General features: G+C 47.1%; 6 protein-coding genes across 6 annotated transcripts; 5 read left to right on the top strand and 1 right to left on the bottom strand.

Moving 5' to 3' along the window:
- Positions 1–509: 509 nt before the first annotated feature.
- Positions 510–2746, top strand: FOMMEDRAFT_24265 (cytochrome P450 monooxygenase pc-bph). The gene is made up of 6 exons (XM_007271958.1): positions 510–782; positions 901–1293; positions 1364–1814; positions 1873–2268; positions 2332–2431; positions 2513–2746. The coding sequence occupies exons 1-6, from the start codon at positions 548–550 to the stop codon at positions 2582–2584; spliced, it is 1647 nt and encodes a 548-aa protein (XP_007272020.1). The 5' UTR covers positions 510–547; the 3' UTR covers positions 2585–2746.
- Positions 2747–4772: 2026 nt separating this feature from the next.
- On the top strand, positions 4773–6970 carry FOMMEDRAFT_130308 (cytochrome P450 monooxygenase pc-bph). Its single transcript, XM_007272006.1, has 6 exons — positions 4773–5064; positions 5179–5571; positions 5626–6082; positions 6134–6529; positions 6596–6695; positions 6776–6970. The coding sequence occupies exons 1-6, from the start codon at positions 4830–4832 to the stop codon at positions 6845–6847; spliced, it is 1653 nt and encodes a 550-aa protein (XP_007272068.1). The 5' UTR covers positions 4773–4829; the 3' UTR covers positions 6848–6970.
- A 1003-nt stretch (positions 6971–7973) lies between these two features.
- FOMMEDRAFT_162664 (cytochrome P450) lies at positions 7974–12028 on the top strand (the record flags this gene model as incomplete). Its single annotated transcript, XM_007272005.1, has 12 exons — positions 7974–8235; positions 8318–8710; positions 8767–9226; positions 9306–9701; positions 9770–9869; positions 10481–10871; positions 10926–11074; positions 11110–11309; positions 11394–11437; positions 11519–11736; positions 11865–11897; positions 11957–12028. The coding sequence occupies 12 exons, from the start codon at positions 7974–7976 to the stop codon at positions 12026–12028; spliced, it is 2718 nt and encodes a 905-aa protein (XP_007272067.1).
- Positions 12029–12723: 695 nt separating this feature from the next.
- FOMMEDRAFT_115179 (cytochrome P450 monooxygenase) lies at positions 12724–15145 on the top strand. Its single transcript, XM_007272004.1, has 6 exons — positions 12724–13075; positions 13169–13561; positions 13619–14078; positions 14151–14555; positions 14627–14726; positions 14795–15145. Exons 1-6 carry the CDS (start codon positions 12841–12843, stop codon positions 14864–14866), a joined length of 1665 nt encoding a protein of 554 aa, XP_007272066.1. The 5' UTR covers positions 12724–12840; the 3' UTR covers positions 14867–15145.
- Positions 15146–15784: 639 nt separating this feature from the next.
- Positions 15785–19817, bottom strand: FOMMEDRAFT_115176 (uncharacterized protein; the record flags this gene model as incomplete). Its single annotated transcript, XM_007272003.1, has 8 exons — positions 19490–19817; positions 18289–19425; positions 17802–18213; positions 17061–17743; positions 16495–16640; positions 16294–16411; positions 16101–16216; positions 15785–15980 (listed from the first exon to the last, which is right to left on the bottom strand). The coding sequence occupies exons 1-8, from the start codon at positions 19772–19774 to the stop codon at positions 15785–15787; spliced, it is 3093 nt and encodes a 1030-aa protein (XP_007272065.1). The 5' UTR covers positions 19775–19817.
- Positions 19818–20178: 361 nt separating this feature from the next.
- Positions 20179–21688, top strand: FOMMEDRAFT_24260 (tartrate dehydrogenase). The gene has a single exon (XM_007271957.1). The coding sequence runs from the start codon at positions 20348–20350 to the stop codon at positions 21491–21493; it is 1146 nt and encodes a 381-aa protein (XP_007272019.1). The 5' UTR covers positions 20179–20347; the 3' UTR covers positions 21494–21688.
- Positions 21689–22100: the final 412 nt, after the last annotated feature.

Below are 22100 nucleotides of genomic sequence, written 5' to 3'. Positions count from 1 at the left end.
TGGCTAGATTGTAGCATATAGAAAAGTGATACGGATATGCTGGATTTGTTTCTGTGAGTAACACGACTTTGGCTACGAAGCAAGCGAACGAATCGGACAACATAATGACGATTAATGGAAGGCCATCGGCATCGCATGAACAATGATGCCAATACTCCGTTTTACACGATGAAGCCCGCGAGCTTCTTTGCTCTGTGTGGGTCAAAATCGAAAGCTTGACTCACTTAATTTGGCCTGAGTCCGGTTGAAACGCATGGCATGTGATCTAAAATTGCCATAAATGGGAAATAAGATCATCTGTTTGTCCAATTCGCTAAACTTGAACTCCTTTCAGCTATTTCTGTCATGAGCAAGCTCCGTCGTCACCCCACTTCTTACTACGAAACCGAACTTTATACGGCTGCGTAATCTGCCAGAGAATTCAACGATGAGAAATTTAGCCTGCTATGATCTAGATATAAAAGGGTTGTGTGGATTGCAAGCTAGAGTTATTAGCTCCCACTTCTCCTATTAACTGCACTCCCGCAAGTGAATCAAAGCGAAATTCATGATTTTGAAGATTTTATACTCTGTCTTCTTCACAAACTATCTTTGGCTATGTACTGGCCTCACAGCTGCCTTCTTCCTCGTTCATGTGGTGCCGTACTTGTTCGACAAGCATCATATTAGGAGGAATGACATTTCTGGCCCACTCCTCGCTAGATTTTCTGATGCCTGGCTCGGATGGGTAGCCGCACAAGGTCCACGATCTGAAGTGGTTCACCAAATACATAAGAAGTATGGTAAGTACCTGCATTGACCTTGCACTGGTAGGCCAAAGAGCCAAAAAAAAAACAGGCCAATATTGTATCCTTTTTTCTTGCGTGACCTTCGTTGCTAACAAAGTGCACTTCACTGCAGGTAAATTCGTACGACTGGCACCCAATCATGTTTCCATCGCTTATCCAGAAGCAATTGGCGAGATATACGGTCATGGAAATGGTACATTGAAAACTGACTTTTACGATGCTTTCCTCTCCATCGATCGCACTATCTTTACTACTCGCTCACGAGAAGAACACACGAGGAAACGCAAGGTCATTGCCCACGGCTTCTCCCAGAAAAGTATATCGCAGCTCGAACCGTACATCCGTCTCCATGTTGCCGAACTGTTCGAGAAGTGGGATAAGCTATACGATGGTGGTAGAAAGGGTCTCACAGGCGTCGAAGGACATAATAGCTGGGAGGGGCACGATGGACGTGTGTGGTTCAACGCCATGCCTTGGCTCAACTATCTTGCGTTTGACATCATCGGTACGTGTCTTGAAGACATAAAAATAGCAAGTATATTGATTGTTTCTGTTTGACGTACTTCAACAAATAGGCGACCTGGCTTTCGGGGCTCCATTTGGCATGCTTCGTAATGCGAAGGATGCTGCGCCCACTGCAGTAGACCAGAAGGCGGCAATGTCCGAGAATGGTCAAGTGAACATACAAGACCTGGAAAAACCGGTTGTGGCCGTTAGGGAGGTTCCGGCAGTGAAGGTATTGAATGGTCGAAGCGAGTATTCCGCTTCGATGGGCGTCCTTCCTCCGCGGTGGCGTCCAATTGCACGCCTCCTGCCCTGGTATGCAGAGGGTAGCAAAGATGTGGAAGACCTGGCGGGTCTCGCAGTTGCAGCCGTCGCGAAAAGGCTGGCGATCCCGACGGACAGGGCAGACATACTGAGTAAACTCCAGCAAGGTCGACATGAAGACGGGAGTCCAATGAGTCGGGAAGAACTCACCGCTGATGCTCTTACGGTGCTTATAGCTGGGTCTGATACGACGTCAAAGTACGGTATTTTATCAATTCCTTTTTTGAGGAAACTTGAAATTCTAATACCTCTGTAGCTCAACATGCGCCCTTATGTATTACATAACTTCCAACCCTCGCGTTCAGGCCAAACTGCAGAAAGAACTCGATGAAGCGCTTGTTTCATTTGATGATCCTGTGACGAGCTACGACCTGGTCAATCACCTGCCATACCTTGATGCTGTGATTCATGAAGGACTTCGCGTGCACTCGACATTAGGAGTTGGACTTCCTCGTCTTGTTCCAGAGGGTGGACTCACTGTCTGCGGAAAGTGGTTCCCGGAGGGCACAGTCCTCAGCGCTCCAACGTATACGATTCATCGTGATCCTAAAGTATGGGGAGAGGATGCTGATGTCTTCCGTCCCGAGAGGTGGCTTGAACGTGACCACGCTACTTTGCTGAAGGTGTTCAATACGTTTTCGTATGGACCGAGGTATGTAATTCTGAAATGAGGTATCAACCGCTTTGCCTGAATAATTAATGTCGCGTAAAACAGAGCATGTATTGGGCGTAATGTTGCGACGATGGAGCTGTTTATTTTCATCTCCTCCATTTTCCGTCGTTATGACCTCGTCCTCGAAGAACAGAACAAGCCGGTAAGCTGCACTTCGAGTTAGATCAATTTATATTGTGTGAACTGACTTTTTCTCCTTCAATGAAATACACCTACATGATAGCTCGAGGTCCACGAGGGATTCATACGAAAGCCAATGGCGTGTCGAGTTGGCATGAAACGTCGTAACGTCTGATGATGAGTTTAGTAATCGATCGAGAACGATGGCCAGGCAATGCATGCATCGTATCAACCGGATGAATCAGAATAAGTGCGTTGTGAATAGTGAAACAGTAGCTTACTTCGAGTATGCATAATTAGTAGCCTACTCAATTGAACTATGCATCTTTACCTTACCTGCATACAATGCTCATCATGATGACGTACTCAGTAAGCATATATTTTATGAAGAGAAGCTTATGCATTAAGCTTGTTCAATCAAGTACAGAAGCAATGGTGCCCATTAATCCTTAGCCTATCCAGATCGGGATGAATAGCAGTGGCCAATACAGGATGCCATTAAATTTTAAAACACACAACCCATGATTCCAACCTCTAATTTGAATCAACATAGAATAATATTATGCATTTATGCACACAAGGGAATCACTGAAACCATGTGAGCTAGGGATTACGTTGTACATTATTTGGACTGGTTTAAGTTACATACCAACAGATAACGACAAACAACGACAAACAACTTGCCACGCTCGGTCATAGAGAGTTTTCATGACCCGGTTCACCGTGCGGTATTCATGGACTCAAAACTTCGGTACCATGCATGTTTCTTCCTTGCAATACGGTGTTCCACAAAGGGAAAATGGGCCTCCTTGGTAACACATACTAAGGCGTCGTGACGGCAAGTTGATGAAGCGAATGGAAGACACTCGATTGGTCGGGATGGTACGGAAGGTGTTGACATGTAGCATTGGCATGAAAATCCGTGACAAGTCTCAAATATAATAAGTCATGGCCGACCCAGCAAAATATGAATTCGGTTCACGAAACAAGGGAAAAGGTAAATTTAAAGTGGTGGTTGTGAAATCTTGCGTGAATGAAGTATAATTCTGAATAATCATGTGAAGTTCGATTTGTAGCTCATGGCATGCGTTTAGTTCGGTAGATGCATGCACAATGGAAATTGTCTCGGTCTGATACTCCGTGCACTTGCGATAAGTCGGATCCATACCAAATTGCAAATGTACCTCCGAAATAGTTAGATATGGAGATCGGGTCCCACACGAGTATTTAGAAAACATGTTAGAAGTAACGAAACGGGCGAAACGGGCTGATCGGGCCTACTGCAAAATTCAAATAAATAAAAGAAAATCTATAAGGATACGCAGATGTCTTATCATGTGCACCCCTGGAACGGAGGTGGGTGGAATCACCGGATCCTTCTTTATACGTGTTATCAAGCATTGCTATAGTTCGGCAGCTAATACTCAGACATAGGATATCAGGATACTGCTTCGGAGTTGCTTGGAAGCAACAAGTGTCGATGAAATCATACGGAGCGCGATTAACAAGAATCGTTGTGCAAGGCTCAGGGGCCCATAGAACGGACACAATATAAAGAAGGGGACAGCATCGGCGGACTTCTCGTATCTTACTGCCGAGTACAACAAGGTATGCATCCTTTTTCAACAAATGAACTTTACAGGAGGAAACGTGTCCTTGGTTTTAGATTCATTCAAATCGTTATGTTCAGGTGCCACCGGCCTAATGGTGGGAGGAGATTCCTCAGCTAGCATTGACCGACCGGAACGTGAGAAGTCAGATGGTGAGAGCCACTGATATTGGCAGTCGCTGGATAAAGAAGGAGAACCTTCCAAGGCAGTCGCGGCGTCTTCCACTTGATACACATCAAGGCCTAGGTGCATGTAAGTATTGAATTCACATCCGCCTTGTCTCCTCAGTCGATATGTAGTATATAGAAAAGAGCTACGGGTATGCCGAATTTATTCTTAGGAGTAACATGGATTTGGCTACGAAGCAGGCGACCAAAACGGACGGAGAATGAAGATATTGGAAGTCCATCAATGGTGTCAAGAGTCCACTTTACACGATGAAGTTCGTGAACTTCTTGGCCTTCTTTGCTCTGAGTGGGACCTCATGAACAGAGCTCCGTTACTCACTTTGTACCATGTCCGATTGAGACGCATAGCATGTGATCAAAGATTCCCATAAATAGGCAGTGAGACTGTCTGTTAGTCCAATTTGCGAACTTGAACTCTTTCCAGCTATTTCTGTCATAACCATGCTCCGTCTTCACCCCACTTCTCGTACTATAAACGAACTTTATTCGGCTACTTAATGTGCCAGAGAAGCTAACGATGAGAACTTCGACCCACTGTGACCTGGTTATAAAGGATTCGTGCTGGCTGAGAGTTATCAGCTTCCAGTTCTCGCATTTGTACTCTTCCCACAAGTGAAAACTCATGATAGCAAGCATTTTCTACTCCACCTTCTTCACGAAGTATCTCTGGATATGTGCAGGCCTCACGGCTGGTTTCCTCGTCGTGCATGTGGTACCGTACTTGCTCGACAAGCATCATATTAGGAGAAATGGCATTACTGGCCCCTTCCTCGCTATGTTTTCGGATGCCTGGCTCGGATGGGTAGCCGCACAGGGACGCCGTGCCGAAGTGGTTCACGAGAAACATAAGAAATATGGTAGGTGTTTGCATCGACTTTCCGCCTAATAGCTCAAATGGCAAACAAAACTATTGGCCATTGTATTCTTTCCTTGCGTGGTCTTTCTCGCTGATAAGATGCATTTTGTTGTAGGTAAATTTGTGCGACTGGCACCCAACCATGTTTCCATTGCTGATCCAGAAGCGATTGGCGATATATATGGGCACGGAAATGGAACACTGAAAACAGACTTTTACGATGCTTTTATTTCCATCGGTGTCACTGTCTTCACTACCCGCTCACGAGAAGAACACACGAGAAAACGCAAGGTCATATCACACGGCTTCTCTCAGAAAAGCGTGTCGGAATTCGAGCCGTACATCCGCCTCCATGTCTCTGAACTCTTCGAACAATGGGATGAGCTATACGATGGTGGTAGAAAGGGACTCACAGGCGTCGAAGGTGAGGGAGGCTGGAAGGGACACGATGGACGTGTGTGGTTCAATGCTATGCCTTGGTGCAACTATCTGGCGTTTGATATCATTAGTGAGTGCCTCGTAGACACAAATAGCATGTGTGCTAATGTCAGCTACAAACCAGGTGACCTAGCTTTTGCACTTCCATTTGGTATGCTACGTAATGCGAAGGATGCTGCACTGACAGCTGTAGACCAGAAGGCGGCAATGTCCGAGAATGGTCAAGTAAATACAGATATGCAGGACATAGAGAAGCCAGTTGTAGCCGTTAGGGAAGTTCCTGCAGTGAAGGTACTAAATGGTCGAAGCGAGTATTCTGCTTCGATGGGCGTCCTTCCTCCATGGTGGCGTCCGATTGTGCGCCTCCTGCCCTGGTATGCGGATGGTAGCCAGGATGTAGAAGACCTGGCGGGTCTCGCAGTTGCAGCCGTCGCGAAAAGGCTGGCGATCCCGACGGACAGGACAGATTTACTGAGTAAACTCCAGCAAGGTCGACACGAGGACGGGAGGCCGCTGAATCGTGAGGAACTCACTGCTGATGCTCTGACACAGCTCATAGCTGGGTCTGATACGACGGCAAAGTACATTACCATTTCTTTTTGAAGGAATGTGATATTCTAACATCTTTTCAGCTCGTCATGTGCTGTTTTGTACCATATTATCTCCAGTCCTCGTGTGCAGGCTAAACTGCAGAAAGAACTCGATGAAGCGCTTGCTTCATTGGATGACCCTGTGGCGAGCTACGATCTGGTCAAGCACTTGCCATACCTCGATGCTGTGATTCATGAAGGACTTCGCGTGCACTCAACGTCAGGTAATGGACTTCCTCGCCTCGTTCCTGAGGGCGGACTCACTGTCTGCGGAAAGTGGTTCCCTGCAGGCACAGTCCTCAGCGCTCCAACATATACGATTCATCGCGATCCCAAGGTGTGGGGAGAGGATGCCGATGTCTTCCGTCCCGAGAGGTGGCTTGAACGCGGCCAAGCTACTTTGCTGAAGGCATTCAATACGTTTTCATATGGACCGAGGTATGCAATTCCGAAGTGATATGCCAATCGCTTTGCCTGACCAATTGATATCATCATATGATGCAGAGCATGCATCGGACGCAACGTTGCGACAATGGAACTGTTTATTATCGTCTCTTCCATTTTCCGTCGCTATGAATTTGTCCTTGAAGAACCGCACAAGCCAGTAAGTTGAGCATCTAATATGGTTATTTCATATTATGTGAACTGATTGTTCTCCTGCGACGAAATACATCCACACGTTAGCTCGAGGTACACGAAGGATTCATACGAAAGCCGATGGCGTGTCGAGTTGGCATGAAACGTCGCAACGTCTGACGTTGACTTAAGTATCCGATCAGAACGATGGTTAGGCAATCCGTGTGTCGAGTTTACCCGATGAATCAGGATAAGTCCTTGTAAACAGTGAAGTAGTTTTGTCCAAGTGTGCATATTAATAACCAATCCACTGGAACTGTGTATCCTTATCTTACCTGAAAACACTGCTCGTCATAATGCTATATTCAATATGAAGAGATTTTTATGCGTCAAGGTTGTACGATCAGGTACAGAAGCTATGATGTCCAATTAATTCTTGGCTTAGCTAGGTTGAGATAAATAACAGTGGCCAATGCTGGCATACCATTGAAAATACACAGCCCACAATCCCGGCCTCTTATTCCAAGTCAGTTTGCCATAACGGTACGCAATATGCAACGTTAATATAAATGAAATACTGAAAACATGTGAACTACGAATTTGGGTAGTCAATGGAGGTCGACGGTACTCCATTTTACTTATTTGGACTGGTTCCATATCTACAAACACTGACAAATAACTTGCTGCAAAACTCCATCAGACTTAGACTCGGAGTTTTCATCCAAGCTGCACAACTCAATTCACTGTGCAGAATTCATGGACCCAAAGCTCAATACCACACAAGCTTCTTTCTTGCCATCTTGTGAACAATAAGGGAGAGGTGGGCATTTTTCGGCAATGTGCGCAAAGGCATCACCACTCAATACTAATTCTGCTCCACTATTGTGACGACAGGCTAATGAAGCTTATTGAAGGCACGACTGTGCGGGATGCAATTAAGGAGTGCTTCTTGTCATGCGATGATGTCGCAAAGTGCGAAGGCTCCGGAACTGCATTGCACCCTATGCCGTTTGTTGCTTTGTATTGGTCACTCTGTTCAACAAAGAGTGGACAACAGGGCACCAATCTCTGCTCTAAATCACCACAAATCTACTCGTTTTGGGTTCGAAAGCTTAATGGGCTCCCCACCAGCTAACTCAGATCACTCCTCTGTTGCAAAGCCAAAATCCAATCGACCTTGTCTTCGTGACGATTGCTACCGAAATTCATCCGTCGGGAAAACTAGGATAATATGGAACTCTATAAAAGCGTATGTACGTTCGGCTGGGAACTCAGACTCCCAAAAGCGCAGTGATCTTGTATCACAATGACTGCAGTCATCCTAAGTCAAAGCACAATGCTTCCGAATATTCTAGGCATAACTGTGCACAGTGTCTTCTTGTTTTTTACACTCCTAGGTGTCCTCGTACTCGTCGTACACCTGGTTCCGTATTTTATCGACCCGTATCATATTCGGTCAAACGATATTAAAGGACCGTCCTTGGCTGGATTCTCTGGCACCTGGCTCGGATGGGTTGCAGTCAGCGGACATCAGTCTATCGTAGTTCACCAGTTGCATAAGAAGTTCGGTGAGTACAAATATATTGAACATGGTTGCTCAGAGAGTTTGTGCAGAGTAGACAATCATCTATACTAAATAGTAAACTATAGGAACGTTTTTACGATTGGCACCCAATCATGTCTCCATTAGCGACGTGGAAGCACTCCAGGCCGTCTACGGCCAGGGAAGCGGCACATTGAAATCCAACTACTACGATGCTTTCGTCGCCTTTCGTCCTAGCATTTTCGAGACCCGTTCAAAGGCTGAGCATTCGAGGAAGCGCAAAGCTATCGCTCACGTATTCTCGCAGAAGAGTGTCGCCGAATTCGAGCCGTTCGTCCGCCTTCATCTCGCTGAACTCTTTGAGCAGTGGGATAAGATGTGTGATGGTGGTAAGAAAGGAATCTCTGGTGCTGAAGGTGAGGATGGCTGGAACGGGCACGACGGACGCGTCTGGTTCAATGTCGCGCCGTGGTTTAACTATCTGGGCTTCGATATCACAGGTAAGTTGTCTACCAGCATTCGTGTGTATGGGCCTATCCACAGCCATATCTCCAAGGCGATCTTGCTTTCGGCTTTCCATTCGGTATGGTTTGTAACGCAAGTGACACAGTCCAGATCACGGTGGACCAGAAAGCATCTATGGATAAATACGGTCAGAAGGACGCAGATCAGGGTTCGGGAAAATCAGCCATCGAGACTGAGACGAAGGAAATCCAAGCCGTGAAAGTATTAAACAATCGTACTAATTTTGATGCCCATGCGGGATCGTTTCCACCACGATTTCGCCCATTTATGCGACGTCTACCGCGATTTTCTGAATGCCTTCAGAGCTCGGAGGACCTAGCGGGTTTCACCGTCACAGCAGTTGCAAGGCGTTTAGCATTTCCATCGTACAGAACAGACATTTTGAGCAAGCTCCAGCAGTCGAAGGACGAACATGGAAAGCCCTTCAGTAAGGAGGAAGTGACTTCAGATGCCCAAACAATGCTCATAGCTGGTTCAGACACTGTGTCAAAGTAAGTGGCCAAATTCTTGAACACAGGGTTCCTTGATGCCAAAGCATTAAATCGTTCACTGACAATTCGAAACGTGCAGTACATCATCTGCAACAGCATACTACATTGCAAAAAACCCTGGCGTTCAAATTAGGCTGCAGAAAGAGCTCGACGAGGCGTTCGCTGCCTCTGATGACGCCGTAGCGACGTACGCGCAAATCAAGGACCTACCGTATCTTGCTGCGGTAGTTAATGAAGGTTTACGTCTGCATGCGCCAGTTGGCGTCGGACTTCAGCGCGTTGTCCCCAAAGGTGGTCTTACCGTATGTGGGAAGTGGTTCCCGGAAGGGACAATCCTCAGTGTGCCGACATACACGATTCATCGAGATCCCGGAGTGTGGGGTGAGGATGCAGACGCGTTCCGTCCTGAGAGGTGGCTTGAATGTGATCAGTCCGTTATGCAAAAGGCGTTCAATCCATTCTCGATTGGACCAAGGTTCGTACTCACCCTGCTATGCTGGTACTCCCTTAATTCGACTGTACTAATTATAACATTGGCTATAGAGCATGTATTGGACGCAATCTAGCCTTGATGGAACTTCAGTTATTTGCATCTTCCATCTTCCATCGATACGAAATCGTACTTGAAGGGGTGGACAAGCCAGTGAGCCGTTCTTGTAATGTTTTTCTTGTCTTGCAATGTCTGATTCTTTCCTTTGTTCCCTTTGGATGAATTGTCCAATATGTTAGCTTGAATTCAATGAAGGCGTGGTACGGAAGGTGCTGACATGTCGCGTTGGCATGAAAATCCGTGACAAGTCTTGAATAAAATAAGACATGCCTCACTCATCAAAATATGCGGTTGATTTACCAAATAAGTAAGGGTATAGGTAAATTCAAGGTGGTGGTTGTGAAATCTTGCATGAATGAAGTATATTATCTGAATAATTACGTGAAGTTCGATTTGCAGCTTTTGGCATGTATCTTTTCTGGTATATGCATGTACAACGGGGACAGTCTTGGTCTGATTCTCTTTACTAGCATCTCGCTTGTCCATGGCTTCGCCATCGAAATTGCACTTGCATCGGCGTTGGCTGCTGAAGCCTTATCTTATCTGAGCTCAACCGTCTAGGCAGAATGGTCGTTCTGTACCAATACAAACACACACCGGGAATAGCACAGACAAAATGCATTGAATGATTCGGCTACGTTTCGGTCCGCAAAGCTACAAGTTTCGGATTGATCCACTCTTTCCAGAGCTGAAATATCAATCAGGAATATGCATGCATGCCACCCAACCATGTCTCTATAAGCGATCCAGAAGCACTTCACGTTGTTTACGGACACGGCAGCAGGACACTAAAATCAGACTATTACGAAGTATTTAACTCCGTTCGGCCTAGTATCTTCAGTACGCGTTCGAGGACGGAACATGCTCGAAAGCGCAAGGCCATCTCGCATGCCTTTTCATTAAAAAGCGTTTTGGAGTTTGAGCCATATATTCACATACATATTACCTTTTTCCTAGGGCAATTAGACAAGCTCTGCGACGGAAAACTGAATATTCCTTTAGATACGGAAGACGATATGTGTTGGGAGGGTCAAGGTGGACGCGTTTCGTTCGACATTATGCCTTGGCTCAATTACCTGGCCTTTGACATCATTGGTACGCGTTAATACGAGTCATACAATCAAAGGAGATCCTTATAAGTCTGTTTAGGTGCTTGCGTTTGGATCTCCATTCGGTATGTTCGTAACGCAAGTAACACTGCACCGGTAGCCGTAGACCAGAAAGCCTGCTTGGCCCGGCGGAGCAAAATAGGCGCAGATACCGACAGCTTTGAGAGCGAACATATAGAAGTAAAAGAGGTACATACCATAGAGATATTAAAAAGTCGTAACAGATTGAACGCTTTTCTGGGCGCACTCCCGGCGAGTTTACCGTGGCAGCGGTTGCAAAGCGTTTAGCATTCCCGACGGAGCGAGCCAATGTTTTGAGTAACCTTTTTCTTACCAAAGATGAACAAGGAAGGCTGCCGAGTAGGGAGGACCTCACCCAAGACGCTATTACGCAGCTCGTCGCAGGATCTGATACCGATTCAAGGTACGTATCCGGCTGTATCAATCTGATCCTCGTGTTTTCCGTTTTATTTAGTACGCTATGTGCGATAATATAATTACATTGCAGCAAATCTGTGAAAGCATGCCAAGCTCCAGATGGAGCTGAACGATGTAATTGGCGACGCGGCGAATCATGGACAGGTCAAACACTTACCATATCTCAACGCTGTGATCAATGAGAGCCTTCGTAAGGCAAAGGCCTTCCACGAGTTATCGGGGAAAGTGGCCTCACCGTGTGTGGGAAGCGGTTTCCGGAAGGTACATGCGTCAGTGTACCGTCGTATACAATACATCGTGATCCCTTAGTTTGGGGTGAGGATGTAGACGTCTTTCGTCCTGAGAGATGGTTCGAACGCGACCCCTCTATTATGCAGAACGCCTTCAATGCATTTTCGTTCGGCCCCAGATTCGTATTCACTATTTCAATACTACTCTTGTGCCAGCGAAGAAACTGTTGAGACACGGGTTATAGGGCGTGTATAGGGCATAATTTGGCGATGATGGAGCTGTACACACAATTTCTTCGGTCATCCACAAGTATGATATCATCCTCGAAGAGCCAGACAAATCCGTAAGTCGCCGTTATCCCTTCTTTTTCTTCTTAATCCGAATGATTAATAATCTCAATAGCTTGAGATCCACAAGACCTTCATCCGCAGACCAATAGCCTGCCACATCGGACTGAAACGACAATACGACTAATTCACGATTTTATCGTGTATTTAATTTGTTCGTAATCTCGGATTCGTGTGTCAGTTTGCGATTTAATTTGACTTTACCCCCTTCGTCTAGTATAACACTGCGTGTGCTCGAATGATGATCATCTGTAATCTCGTCTACACGCGCAGGTGAACAGAAGCTTTACAGAGGGAAGCAGTCCGACTAAGGTGCGAAGTAGCAGAAGGATGTTCCGCAAGAATTCTTTTTGTAACAAGAGTCAAGATTATCCGGGCTTACCGATCAAACTTCCTTGACGCTCTCATACTGAAGCAGAGATGAATGATGGATGGGAAACTTCATCCGTCGGCCGAACGCAACAAATCGGGTGCACTAGTAGACCGACGAACCACAAGAGATGGACTTTGTCCTTCAACCCGTCGGAGTAAGGTAACAAAACGGGGCGGAAGGGATCGGGCAAAAACTGGGTGTTCGCCACCACTGTTTACTCATCTACGGATCCGAAAGGCTCAGTCAACGGATAAAATTTCGTGCACGTGACGCAACATTCCCGAATTCGGAAATAATGATCGACCGTTTCTATATTGTCTTAATGTAACTTCGTTTCTTCCTTGAAGACATGTCATGAGAGTGTTCCGATTCAAGTTGGACCGTGTCTCCTACATTTGTATGAAACCCGCCACACACCTTGACTTCCGAAGTTACCCACATGAGAACCCCCCATTGCTACGGCTTGGATAAAAAGGGTTCAACATGTCTTACAATGAGGCACAATCGCTTTCAAGTTGCAGCCAGCAGCAGCACACTTTTCACAACCAGTCGTAGCCCAAAGTGTGATGCTGCCGAATATTCTTGACGCGCTTGCTCAGCTCAACACTTCTCAGCTTTGTGCATCTGCCCTAGCTGTCGCCGCTGTGGTATATCTGCAGCCGTACCTCGTTGATTCTCATTTCATTCGGAGAAACGGGATTACTGGTCCTTTCTTTGCTAGATTCTCGGATGCATGGCTCGGATGGGTCGCTGCACACGGGAATAGGTCCGTGGTTGTGCACAAGCTGCACAAGAAATATGGTGAGCAACTCGTATATTTTACGGAAATTGCTTCGAAACAATCCTCATTTGAGCCTCAACACACTTACATTTCCTCCTTTTCATCATTTCCAGGTCTTTTTGTACGGCTGGCACCGAATCACGTCTCCATCAGTGATCCAGAAGCACTTCACATTGTCTACGGCCACGGAAGCGGAACTCTGAAATCGGACTACTACGATGCGTTTCTAGCTATTCGCCATACTGTCCTAACAACACGCGATCGCGAGGATCATTCAATGAAGAGAAAATTAGTCGCTCCCATTTTTTCTCAGAAAAGCGTCCTTGGATTCGAGCCTTGCGTCCATAGCCACGTCACTGAGCTCTTTGAACAGTGGGACAAGTTGTGCGACGGAGGCAAACAAGGCTTGACAGGTAACGCAGGCAAGGGTGGGTGGAAAGGACGCGATGGTCGCGTTTGGTTTGACGCATTGCCATGGTTGTATTACATGTGCTTCGACATCATTGGTTTGTTTCCCTCTAATTCAACAACTCCACATGCTCATTCCTTTCTTCCCGCCACAGGTGATTTAGTCCTTGGAGCCCCATTCAACATGGTCCACAAGGGTACAGACACCGTACCCGTCGCGCTAGAACCTAGCGCTGTCATAGCGCAATATGGACAGAGTAGCATCACAGGCAGTCACGACACTGAGAAGCCGATTTGCGCCGTGAAAGAGGCTCCGGCCATGGAACTCATGAACGGCCGAAGTGCAGTCATCGCTTCACTGGGCGTTTTACCTCCGTGGTGGCGACCAATCGCAAGTCTTTTTCCGTGGTATGCGAGAGGTAACAGGGATGTGGGAGATCTTGCGGGTTTTGCCACCCTCGCTATTTCAAAACGTTTGGCACGCCCCACGGAGCCATTGGGTCTACTTAGCGCTTTATTGGAGTTGAAAGATGATGAAGGCAAACCACTAAGTAAAGAACAGCTGTCGGCCGATGGACTTCTTTTACTCATTGCCGGGTCCGACATGGTCGCGAAGTAAGCGAATTCCCGAGTTCTCGATCTGTATTGGAATCACGACTAACTGATATACGTCATTCCATTGCTCAGCCCCACATGTGCGGTATTATACCAAATCATCGCAAACCCACCCGTACAAGCCAAACTCCAGAAAGAGCTAGACGACGCTCTGGGAGCACCGAGCCCATCAGATGACTCCGTCTCGACATACTCACAAATCAACCATCTTCCCTACCTGGAGGCAGTAATCAATGAAGCACTACGCGTGCATCCAATGGTAGGCCTCGGCTTACCGCGCGTCGTTCCCGCCAGTGGTCTCACCGTCTGTGGGAAACACTTCCCGGAGGGAACGGTTCTAAGCGTACCGACGTACACTATCCACCGGGATAAGGAGGTATGGGGAGAAGATGCAGACACATTTCGACCTGAGAGGTGGTTTGAAGGGGATAAGTCAACTATGCAGAAGGTGTTTAATGCATATTCATATGGACTAAGGTTGGTATTTAAAATGTACCGACTCTTCTGCTGCTTAAATTTACCTAATAATATAATATTGTATTTCTCAGAGCATGTGCAGGTCGCGTCTTGGCTAACGTGGAGCTACAAATTTTTATCTCTTCGATCTTCCGTCGGTACGAATTTGTGCTGGAAGAACCAGAGAACCCTGTACGTTTCTCCGCCTCCAGTCACCTTATGCGGCACCTCTGATATGCCTAAATGTAAAATTATCACAGGTCGAGGTCTTCGAAGGATTCATTATGAGGCCAAAGAGTTGTCGCGTCGGTATGAAACGGCGTGCTATCTAAACCGCCAATTATCAGATCCCATGTGTGATGCACTTAGTATGATACCACAGTAGCCGCTGAGCTTGACCGTAATTTAATGGTAATGGATTCCGAGTTACGAGATTCACGAATAGGGTTTCAAAAGAATCTGTAATGTATTTATGTAATTGTATTGCACCCAATGGATTCTCCCAACTCATTCTATATTTAATTCAATTTCTCCTTCTTTTGGATCGATGTCGAAGCATGTGGTTAATCTTATATTACATATCCATAGCTTCCAGCCTTACTGGCCCGCCTTGTTGCTGTTCCTAATTATGACCACCTTGCTTTTCCTCCTTCCAGAAGGGTTTTATGTTGCCAAATAAGTGGATGGACATATTGATCTTCGTTCCAATTGTACCTCAGGCACAAAATCTGATCCGACTTGGCCCTTTCATCCTACTTTTATGGTTCCATACTATTACTAATACTCGTCTCACCTACAGAGTAGAAACTAGACGGTGAATTCCGTAGCACCTCGTAGAAATACTGTTACTTGTGCCAAAGGACAACAGTGTTAGTCATTTGAATAGATATTTTATGTCATTATACGTATATTTACCAAGAACAAGGAAAACAATAATTTTGTACGTGTCAGAAATACGTTACAGGACTCAAGGGAAGGTATTGATAAGAACAGTGCGGATGAGAGGATGAGAGGGCGAGAGTGCAGGTTATGTAGTCAATCGAATGCATACACGAGTCGGATATCTTCAATCTACGTAAAACGAAACACTATAGAGAGGAAAAGGAAAGCATGACGAGGAAAAAATGAAGAAATGACCAAGAAATGACTGAAAGCAGGAAAGCAAGAAACAACAGCGTGTCACAAGAAACGGTTTAAAACTCAAATCAAAACACCACTATCTCTGCAACCAACCTCAAACCACTAATTTTTCACACTCGCTGCAACCACCCAGCCAACAACCCCGTCATAACCCTCACACCAAACGGATACGCCGTATTACTTTCCTTCAACAACGCCATCAACCGCTGACACACGTCAAGCGGGTATAACAATCTCTCGGCCTGTGGGAAGCCTGGATATTTTTGGAGTATGCTCTCTAGGTTGAATGGTTGAGAGCGGGGTGAACTTGGTGGGGATTTCTTACTATTCCCACTACTCCCACTAAGGCCACTAAGACCAATATTACTTGCGGATGAAGGAGGAGTGGGTGGAAGGTTTCCTTGACTTTGACCTTGACCTTCTGACCCGACTTGGAGGATTTTGAAGAGTACTTTCGATGCGTGTACGGAGCCTGTACGTGGGAGAGCGTATTGAGCTGTCGTTGCGTATGAGAGATGCATATGGGGTTTGAATAGCCATATCTATGTACGAAAGTACACGTCGATTGGATCAGCCTATGAATGTTGCCGATGATGAGAGATACGAGATTGAGACGTACGAGTAACCTAGGCCGCTCCTCCTCTTCGTCAAGAATGACGAATCGATACGTAGCGTGTGCGCGTACGAGCTCTAGCATATCCTCCAAGATGAACGCTGAGAGTGGAACGCGGACAGGCCTGCGATATTCATTTTAAAATTCAATATATTGACTCATACAGTTCTGCAATAAGGGAGGAACAAGAGAGGAAGTGGTACTTACTCGGAAGTCAAGCTTACAGGCCGCAACGCATACTTCGGGATACGATATACCATTGACTGTTGAGACTCGTCGCCTTCTACAGGGTGAGATTGGCATCGCCCAATCACGGCTCCGCAAATGCACTGTACGCGTTTCCACTCGTCTCCCTGTACAACAAAGTTATAATCAGCATGCCTTTCCCCTTAAACAAATAAAGCCGAATATGAATATTTAAAAAAAATTGAAAAGATGGAAAATGAAAATAATGTATCCTCAAGAGTAGCTCCCAGACAGTTAACCTCAAGACCTGAGAGTTGTTAACTCAAGAACGTAACTATACGCTGCTTAATATTGGACGCTTTGTATCAGCCGAAAGCAAAGCTTGACGACGCTCCAACTGGGCCATGAAAGGCCTCAGCCAGAGGAAACCTACTTGGGCTTCTCGATGGCTTCCATCTCCATGGTATCACAGTTAGAGACGTCGCCCATTGGTAGAAATTCCAATGTCGGCCTTCTTTCCGTCCGCGAACAAAAATAATAATAGCAAAGAGAAAGAAGGATGAGAAGTTAGATGGAGATAGACCTACCTTGATAGGATCAAGAACACGTAGGTTCAAGCGAGACACCGCAGACTCATCGAATAAGAAATAACTCCCTCCAACAAAAGCCTGTCCAGGCTTCGGCCAGAAACCCCTACCATGTCTCGCAATACTATCCACGAGTTTCTGATCCGGATGACACATCCATGCTTCAAGCAACTCCGCCCAATGTTCCGACGGCAAGTCGAGGTAAGATAACTTCCCCCCTTGGCTTGGTGGTGCCTGAGCTTGGACTAGCGCGGATGAACAAGAAGCGCAGATGAAGGATGTCGGGTCCATCTCTGCTACTTGTGCTGCGTCGAGGAGTTGAGATGGGTAAGATGGGTCGCTGTTGGTGACTTCGAATCCGTCTCGTCGGTACATGAGCGAGCTGGTGGGTACGTTGGAAGATCGAGGACTGGGTACTGAGAGAGGGAACTTAATCTCATAATGCCCGCCTTGTACTTGAATGGCTGCTTTTCCAGAGGGGACTAACACTGGTAGACTGAGGGGTGCGGAAGAGCTGGGTCCACATCTTAAGGTCAACTTGTCTCCGACAGTTGGGTCCCCAACGCTTGGAAGAACGTCGGCTTCCAGGTCTACACCAGGGTTCATACCCTCATCTACGCCTATGAATACGAGAACGTGGTTTAGGTTTTCGTGATGTTCTGCGACATACCGAACAGTAAGTCCTGTGGTCCAGACTCGTTAGTAACTACAAGAGAATCAATAAACAACGGAAGAGCGCACGTTTTGCGACGCTAGAGCTGTCGTTAGTAGATTGAGAGAGACGGGATGAAGAGGGAGTTCGGCTAAGGGAAGGGATCAGCCATGATAGGGGAGGGGCGGAAAGACTCCTATTCCTTTTTGTTGTTAAAACCTTGAAGTGTTTCTTCGAACCCTTCAAGTTTTCCGACGACGGTGAAGCCTTTGGCGCCTTAGCAGGCGGAGGCTCCTTCACAATCTCCGATAACGTCAATAACGCCTCCGGATCACGCTCAAGCTCCTGTTGCAACTCCTCAGGGACCTTCTCTCGGATAAATTCAGGAAGCGTAAGCAGCGCATCGTCGCTCTTTACTTGATCAGATTGGAAGGTGGCATCCTGGGAATCAATCCTGCGCGAATTTGAATGTGATAGGAGGTGCTCGACGAAGGCGTCGCGCTGCCAACCACAGGGTCAAGTCAGTTAAAATAGCTCTGAGTAAAAGAAAGTTGAGTTAAGCGAGATGGACAATACCTTTGCTTTATCTCTCTGTATTGATCTCTCAATACGGGTCTTCATATCAGGGTCTAGATCAACGGACTGATCGTCCATTCGTCGACTGGAGGCCTTGCCGACCATGTCGAAGATCTTCTCCAGCTCTCGGACATCCTTCTCTTTCTCTTTCCCCTTTGCCAAGCGTTCCGCATTCCGTAACAAAGACGGTCCCGCAAGCCTCGCACGCTCCAATTCATCCACCTTACTCTTCCGAAGCTCAACTCGCTGGTTATGCAATTGCGGCGCCACTAGATACAAACGGTCGATCGCCATCGTGACAGCATCGAAGTCCATCCGTATCTTCTCGTTCGCAACATCGGAACCTTGCACGTGTTGATGCGAGTGTATCGGGTTCTTCTCCTTCTCTGTTGCTGAGTGCGCACTATATGCGTGGTCGTACTCTGGCGGAAGGAGCGATTCGTCGTCCTCATGGTCGTAGTCGTACTCCGGTGGAAGGCCGCCAGGGCTGTAGGGAACCGGAGCTAACGATTCGTTGCGCTGTCGGCATAGGTTGGAGACAGTTTCGAGTTCTTGGTCTATCTTGGTCCATAAGAGCGCAATCTCCACCTTACGCTGCGGGGTAACATCGCGCACGAGCCCATCAATATTCGTATCTAGGCGTTGAATTTGAAGGTCCAGGACTTGACGGGACAATTGGTCATAGATATCAAACTGTGGGCGCACCGTCAGTACATCAAGTGACGTACTAGGTGCTCGGGCGCCGAACAGCTTGGGATCAATAGAGGCAAGTCGATTGACATGTGCGAGTAGAGAAATTAACGCGCGGGAGAGCTGTGCGTCCGAAGGAGCGAGCTCGTGTGACAAGGTCTCTACTCGCCTCTGCAACTCGGAAATGAGTACCGAATCGTCAGCGGAGCTGGAGGAAGCTTCGGACATTTGACTGTAATCACTGTTGCGTAAGTTTGCAAGCAATGTTTGTAATGCAGATGAAGGTTCGTCAGCGGAGGTGTTCTCCGGGCGCGAGGGCATGGAGTGTCTGCGAGGAGGGAGAATAGGCTGCCAGTTCGGCGCCGAGTTCAGAACGCCTGAGAGTAAATTGTTTAAAGTCATTAAGCACGATTGCTGAACGTGAGCTAGAGTTGGTAGTAGTTCCGTCTGTGTACGGCAGGATGACGTTAAGAAATGAAAATAATAAACTAAATAGCAGTTGTAAACTCACCTCCGCTGTACTCTCCGCCTCCTGCTCCTGCGAGCCCGTTTGACTCTGCAGGCTACTGCACTCGATAGTATCTATCCTTGGAAGCTCCTGATCATCTGCCATCTGGTCAGCAAATGGGTCCATATCGAGGTCTTCATTCGCAAGCTCGTCAAGAATGCCTTGCTCTTCTCGTTCTCTCTCAAGCACCTGGGACGGGAATGGGGAAGGGATGTGTGAATCAAGGAGTGAATGAGCATTTGTCTGCGCCGGCGCCGACAGCTCTCGAGTGCGCGTAAGAGTGGCCATGATGGGGAGAGATGGAGAGACGGAGGAAGAGAGAGAGAGAGAGGCTGCCAATAAATGTGAGCTTGCTGCTGTTCTGTTCTGCACCGCGCTGCTGCGTGTCCGTCATTACATTACGTTTCCAAATCAGGTCATAAGCATTTTTCTTTTCCCGCTTACTGCAATGGCTCTTACTTACCTGACTCTGTGTTAGCTGTCACACTGCTTTACACTCAGAGCTGCGGATACTGGGCGACGACGACGGAATAGGAGAGCAAGAGAGAGCTTTTTACGTGTCGGTTCGGTCTCAGCCTTTTCGTCTCGAAAGTTGGAAGCATGTTTTCGGGGGAATTAAATCCTAAAATCACGATGAACAGATTTTGATGGAAGGCGGGCTTTCCTTTCTTAACTCTTGCTCCCTGGTGCATGATGCCCATTTCTTTCAATCCGTCCACTCTGTGCTGCACTGGAGAGTCTATGCGAAGTTTCCGGCTCGACTGAGCTTAAAGTTACTTACTGCAGCAATGCTTCTGACTTCTCGGGCCGGACGGTATTCACTCATGTGCCTCCTTAATCACTTCTCACCAGGCGACAGTCATGGCCACTGATACCACCAATGATAGTAACAAGCGCAGCTACACAATTGCAGTACTACCAGGAGATGGAATCGGTCTCGAAGTGACTCCTCCTGCCTTACGTTGCCTCGAAGCTGCAGCCAGCCGTTTCGGCTTCACACTAAACTTCCGGCATTACGAATGGGCGTCCTGCGATTATTACCTCAAGCACGGCAAGATGCTACCTGACGATTGGAAGTCACTCCTCCAACAATGCGACGCAATTTACTTCGGAGCAGTCGGTGACCCAGCTCGCGTCCCAGATCATATTTCATTGTGGGGCAGCCTTCTCCGCTTCCGTCGCGAATTTGATCAATTTATTAATTTACGCCCGTGTCGCCTCATGCGTGGGGTGCCGTCACCGCTTGCAAATGCAAGACCAGGGTCAATTGATTTCTTGACGGTGCGAGAGAACACCGAGGGAGAGTACTCTTCTATTGGTGGAAAGATATTTGAGGGCACGGAGCGGGAGACGGTCATTCAGGATACGGTGTTCACTCGGGTAGGAGTCGACCGGGTTATACGATTTGCGTTTGAACGTGCACGAGCACGACCTGCGAAGAAACTTACAAGCGCGACGAAGAGTAATGGAATTAGTATCACTATGCCCTATTGGGACGAACGAGTCGCGGAAATCGCAAAAGAATACCCAGACATCAAGGTAGATAAATACCATATCGACATCCTTTGTGCACATTTCGTCTTGCGGCCGCACATATTCGACGTCGTCGTCGGGTCAAACCTCTTCGGCGACATCCTCTCCGATCTCGGACCAGCTTGTACAGGCACCATCGGGATCGCACCTTCGGCGAACCTGAACCCGGTCGCCAAGCGCTCAGACAAGGAGTGGATGCCCTCACTTTTCGAGCCTGTTCATGGTAGCGCGCCGGATATCGCTGGAAAGGGCATAGCGAATCCTGTAGGTATGATATGGGCTGGTCAGATGATGCTGGAGCATCTGGGCGAAACGGAAGCAGCTGCAGCGGTGCTAGCTGCCATAGAGAATGTCCTCGGTGATGCCCAGGATAGATTGAAGCAAGGGGGTGAGGATTTATTGACCCCTGATATGGGTGGAAAAGGGACGACGGAGGTCTTGGGAAAAGCTATCGAGAAAGCGATCAGCTTGTAGTCGGATGCCTAGTAGAAGATGACGAGCACATACTCGTCCCAAGAGCTACATGAATAAAGTCAATAAAGCAACTCCATCTGAGGGTATGCCGTCGAGCTGTTTGCCCCTCCAATCATATCTGTTATAAATCTGTAAAAGCGGTGTGCTATTCTGTACTTCAGATTCCCAAGTTAGCCAATGCACAGCTTATCCGAAGTTATCGTTTTCATTTACGCTCACCACACCGGGAAAGTGGCCCTCACGAAGAAGTCTCGGGCCGATCATAAAATCATTAATGCACTGATCTGCCCACCGTACCTTATCCAAACAGCACCAAATAGCCTTCCTTTAGTTTGTTTTTCCCCGACCACAACTCGGTTCCCAGACCACAAAGCTTTCACCGCATCATTTCTCATTACACAAACAAAGAAACATGTTTTCTTTGTCTTATTGTCTAAACAAAGCTGCTTCTGTGACTCCTCGTTCTTCCCATCCTCGGCCGGGACTCGGAACGTCCAAAGTAGGTCAAATAATCAAATATCGTCTTTAACCCCATTTGAATGAGCGATTAATTTTAAATATTTCATTTCATGAATCTGTGTAAATTCATGATTGATGCCATGCCGGA

Source organism: Fomitiporia mediterranea, assembly GCF_000271605.1.
Source record: "Fomitiporia mediterranea MF3/22 unplaced genomic scaffold FOMMEscaffold_20, whole genome shotgun sequence".
Taxonomy (NCBI): Eukaryota; Fungi; Basidiomycota; class Agaricomycetes; order Hymenochaetales; family Hymenochaetaceae; genus Fomitiporia; species Fomitiporia mediterranea.
Note: the sequence above shows the minus strand (reverse complement) of the source record. Positions and strands in the feature narration are given on the sequence as shown.

What these genes read in the sequence shown, in the direction of transcription:
- FOMMEDRAFT_24265 (XM_007271958.1), top strand. Translation starts at nt 548, where the DNA reads ATGATTTTGAAGATTTTATACTCTGTCTTCTTCACAAACTATCTTTGG. An exon ending in GGGTCTGATACGACGTCAAA is followed by an intron (nt 1,815 to 1,872) that starts GTACGGTATTTT and finishes ATACCTCTGTAG; the next exon opens with CTCAACATGCGCCCTTATGT. An exon ending in TCGAAGAACAGAACAAGCCG is followed by an intron (nt 2,432 to 2,512) that starts GTAAGCTGCACT and finishes CCTACATGATAG; the next exon opens with CTCGAGGTCCACGAGGGATT.
- FOMMEDRAFT_130308 (XM_007272006.1), top strand. Translation starts at nt 4,830, where the DNA reads ATGATAGCAAGCATTTTCTACTCCACCTTCTTCACGAAGTATCTCTGG. An exon ending in GGGTCTGATACGACGGCAAA is followed by an intron (nt 6,083 to 6,133) that starts GTACATTACCAT and finishes ACATCTTTTCAG; the next exon opens with CTCGTCATGTGCTGTTTTGT. An exon ending in ACGTTTTCATATGGACCGAG is followed by an intron (nt 6,530 to 6,595) that starts GTATGCAATTCC and finishes CATATGATGCAG; the next exon opens with AGCATGCATCGGACGCAACG.
- FOMMEDRAFT_115179 (XM_007272004.1), top strand. Translation starts at nt 12,841, where the DNA reads ATGCTGCCGAATATTCTTGACGCGCTTGCTCAGCTCAACACTTCTCAG. An exon ending in CAAGCTGCACAAGAAATATG is followed by an intron (nt 13,076 to 13,168) that starts GTGAGCAACTCG and finishes CATCATTTCCAG; the next exon opens with GTCTTTTTGTACGGCTGGCA. An exon ending in CATGTGCTTCGACATCATTG is followed by an intron (nt 13,562 to 13,618) that starts GTTTGTTTCCCT and finishes TTCCCGCCACAG; the next exon opens with GTGATTTAGTCCTTGGAGCC.
- FOMMEDRAFT_24260 (XM_007271957.1), top strand. Translation starts at nt 20,348, where the DNA reads ATGGCCACTGATACCACCAATGATAGTAACAAGCGCAGCTACACAATT.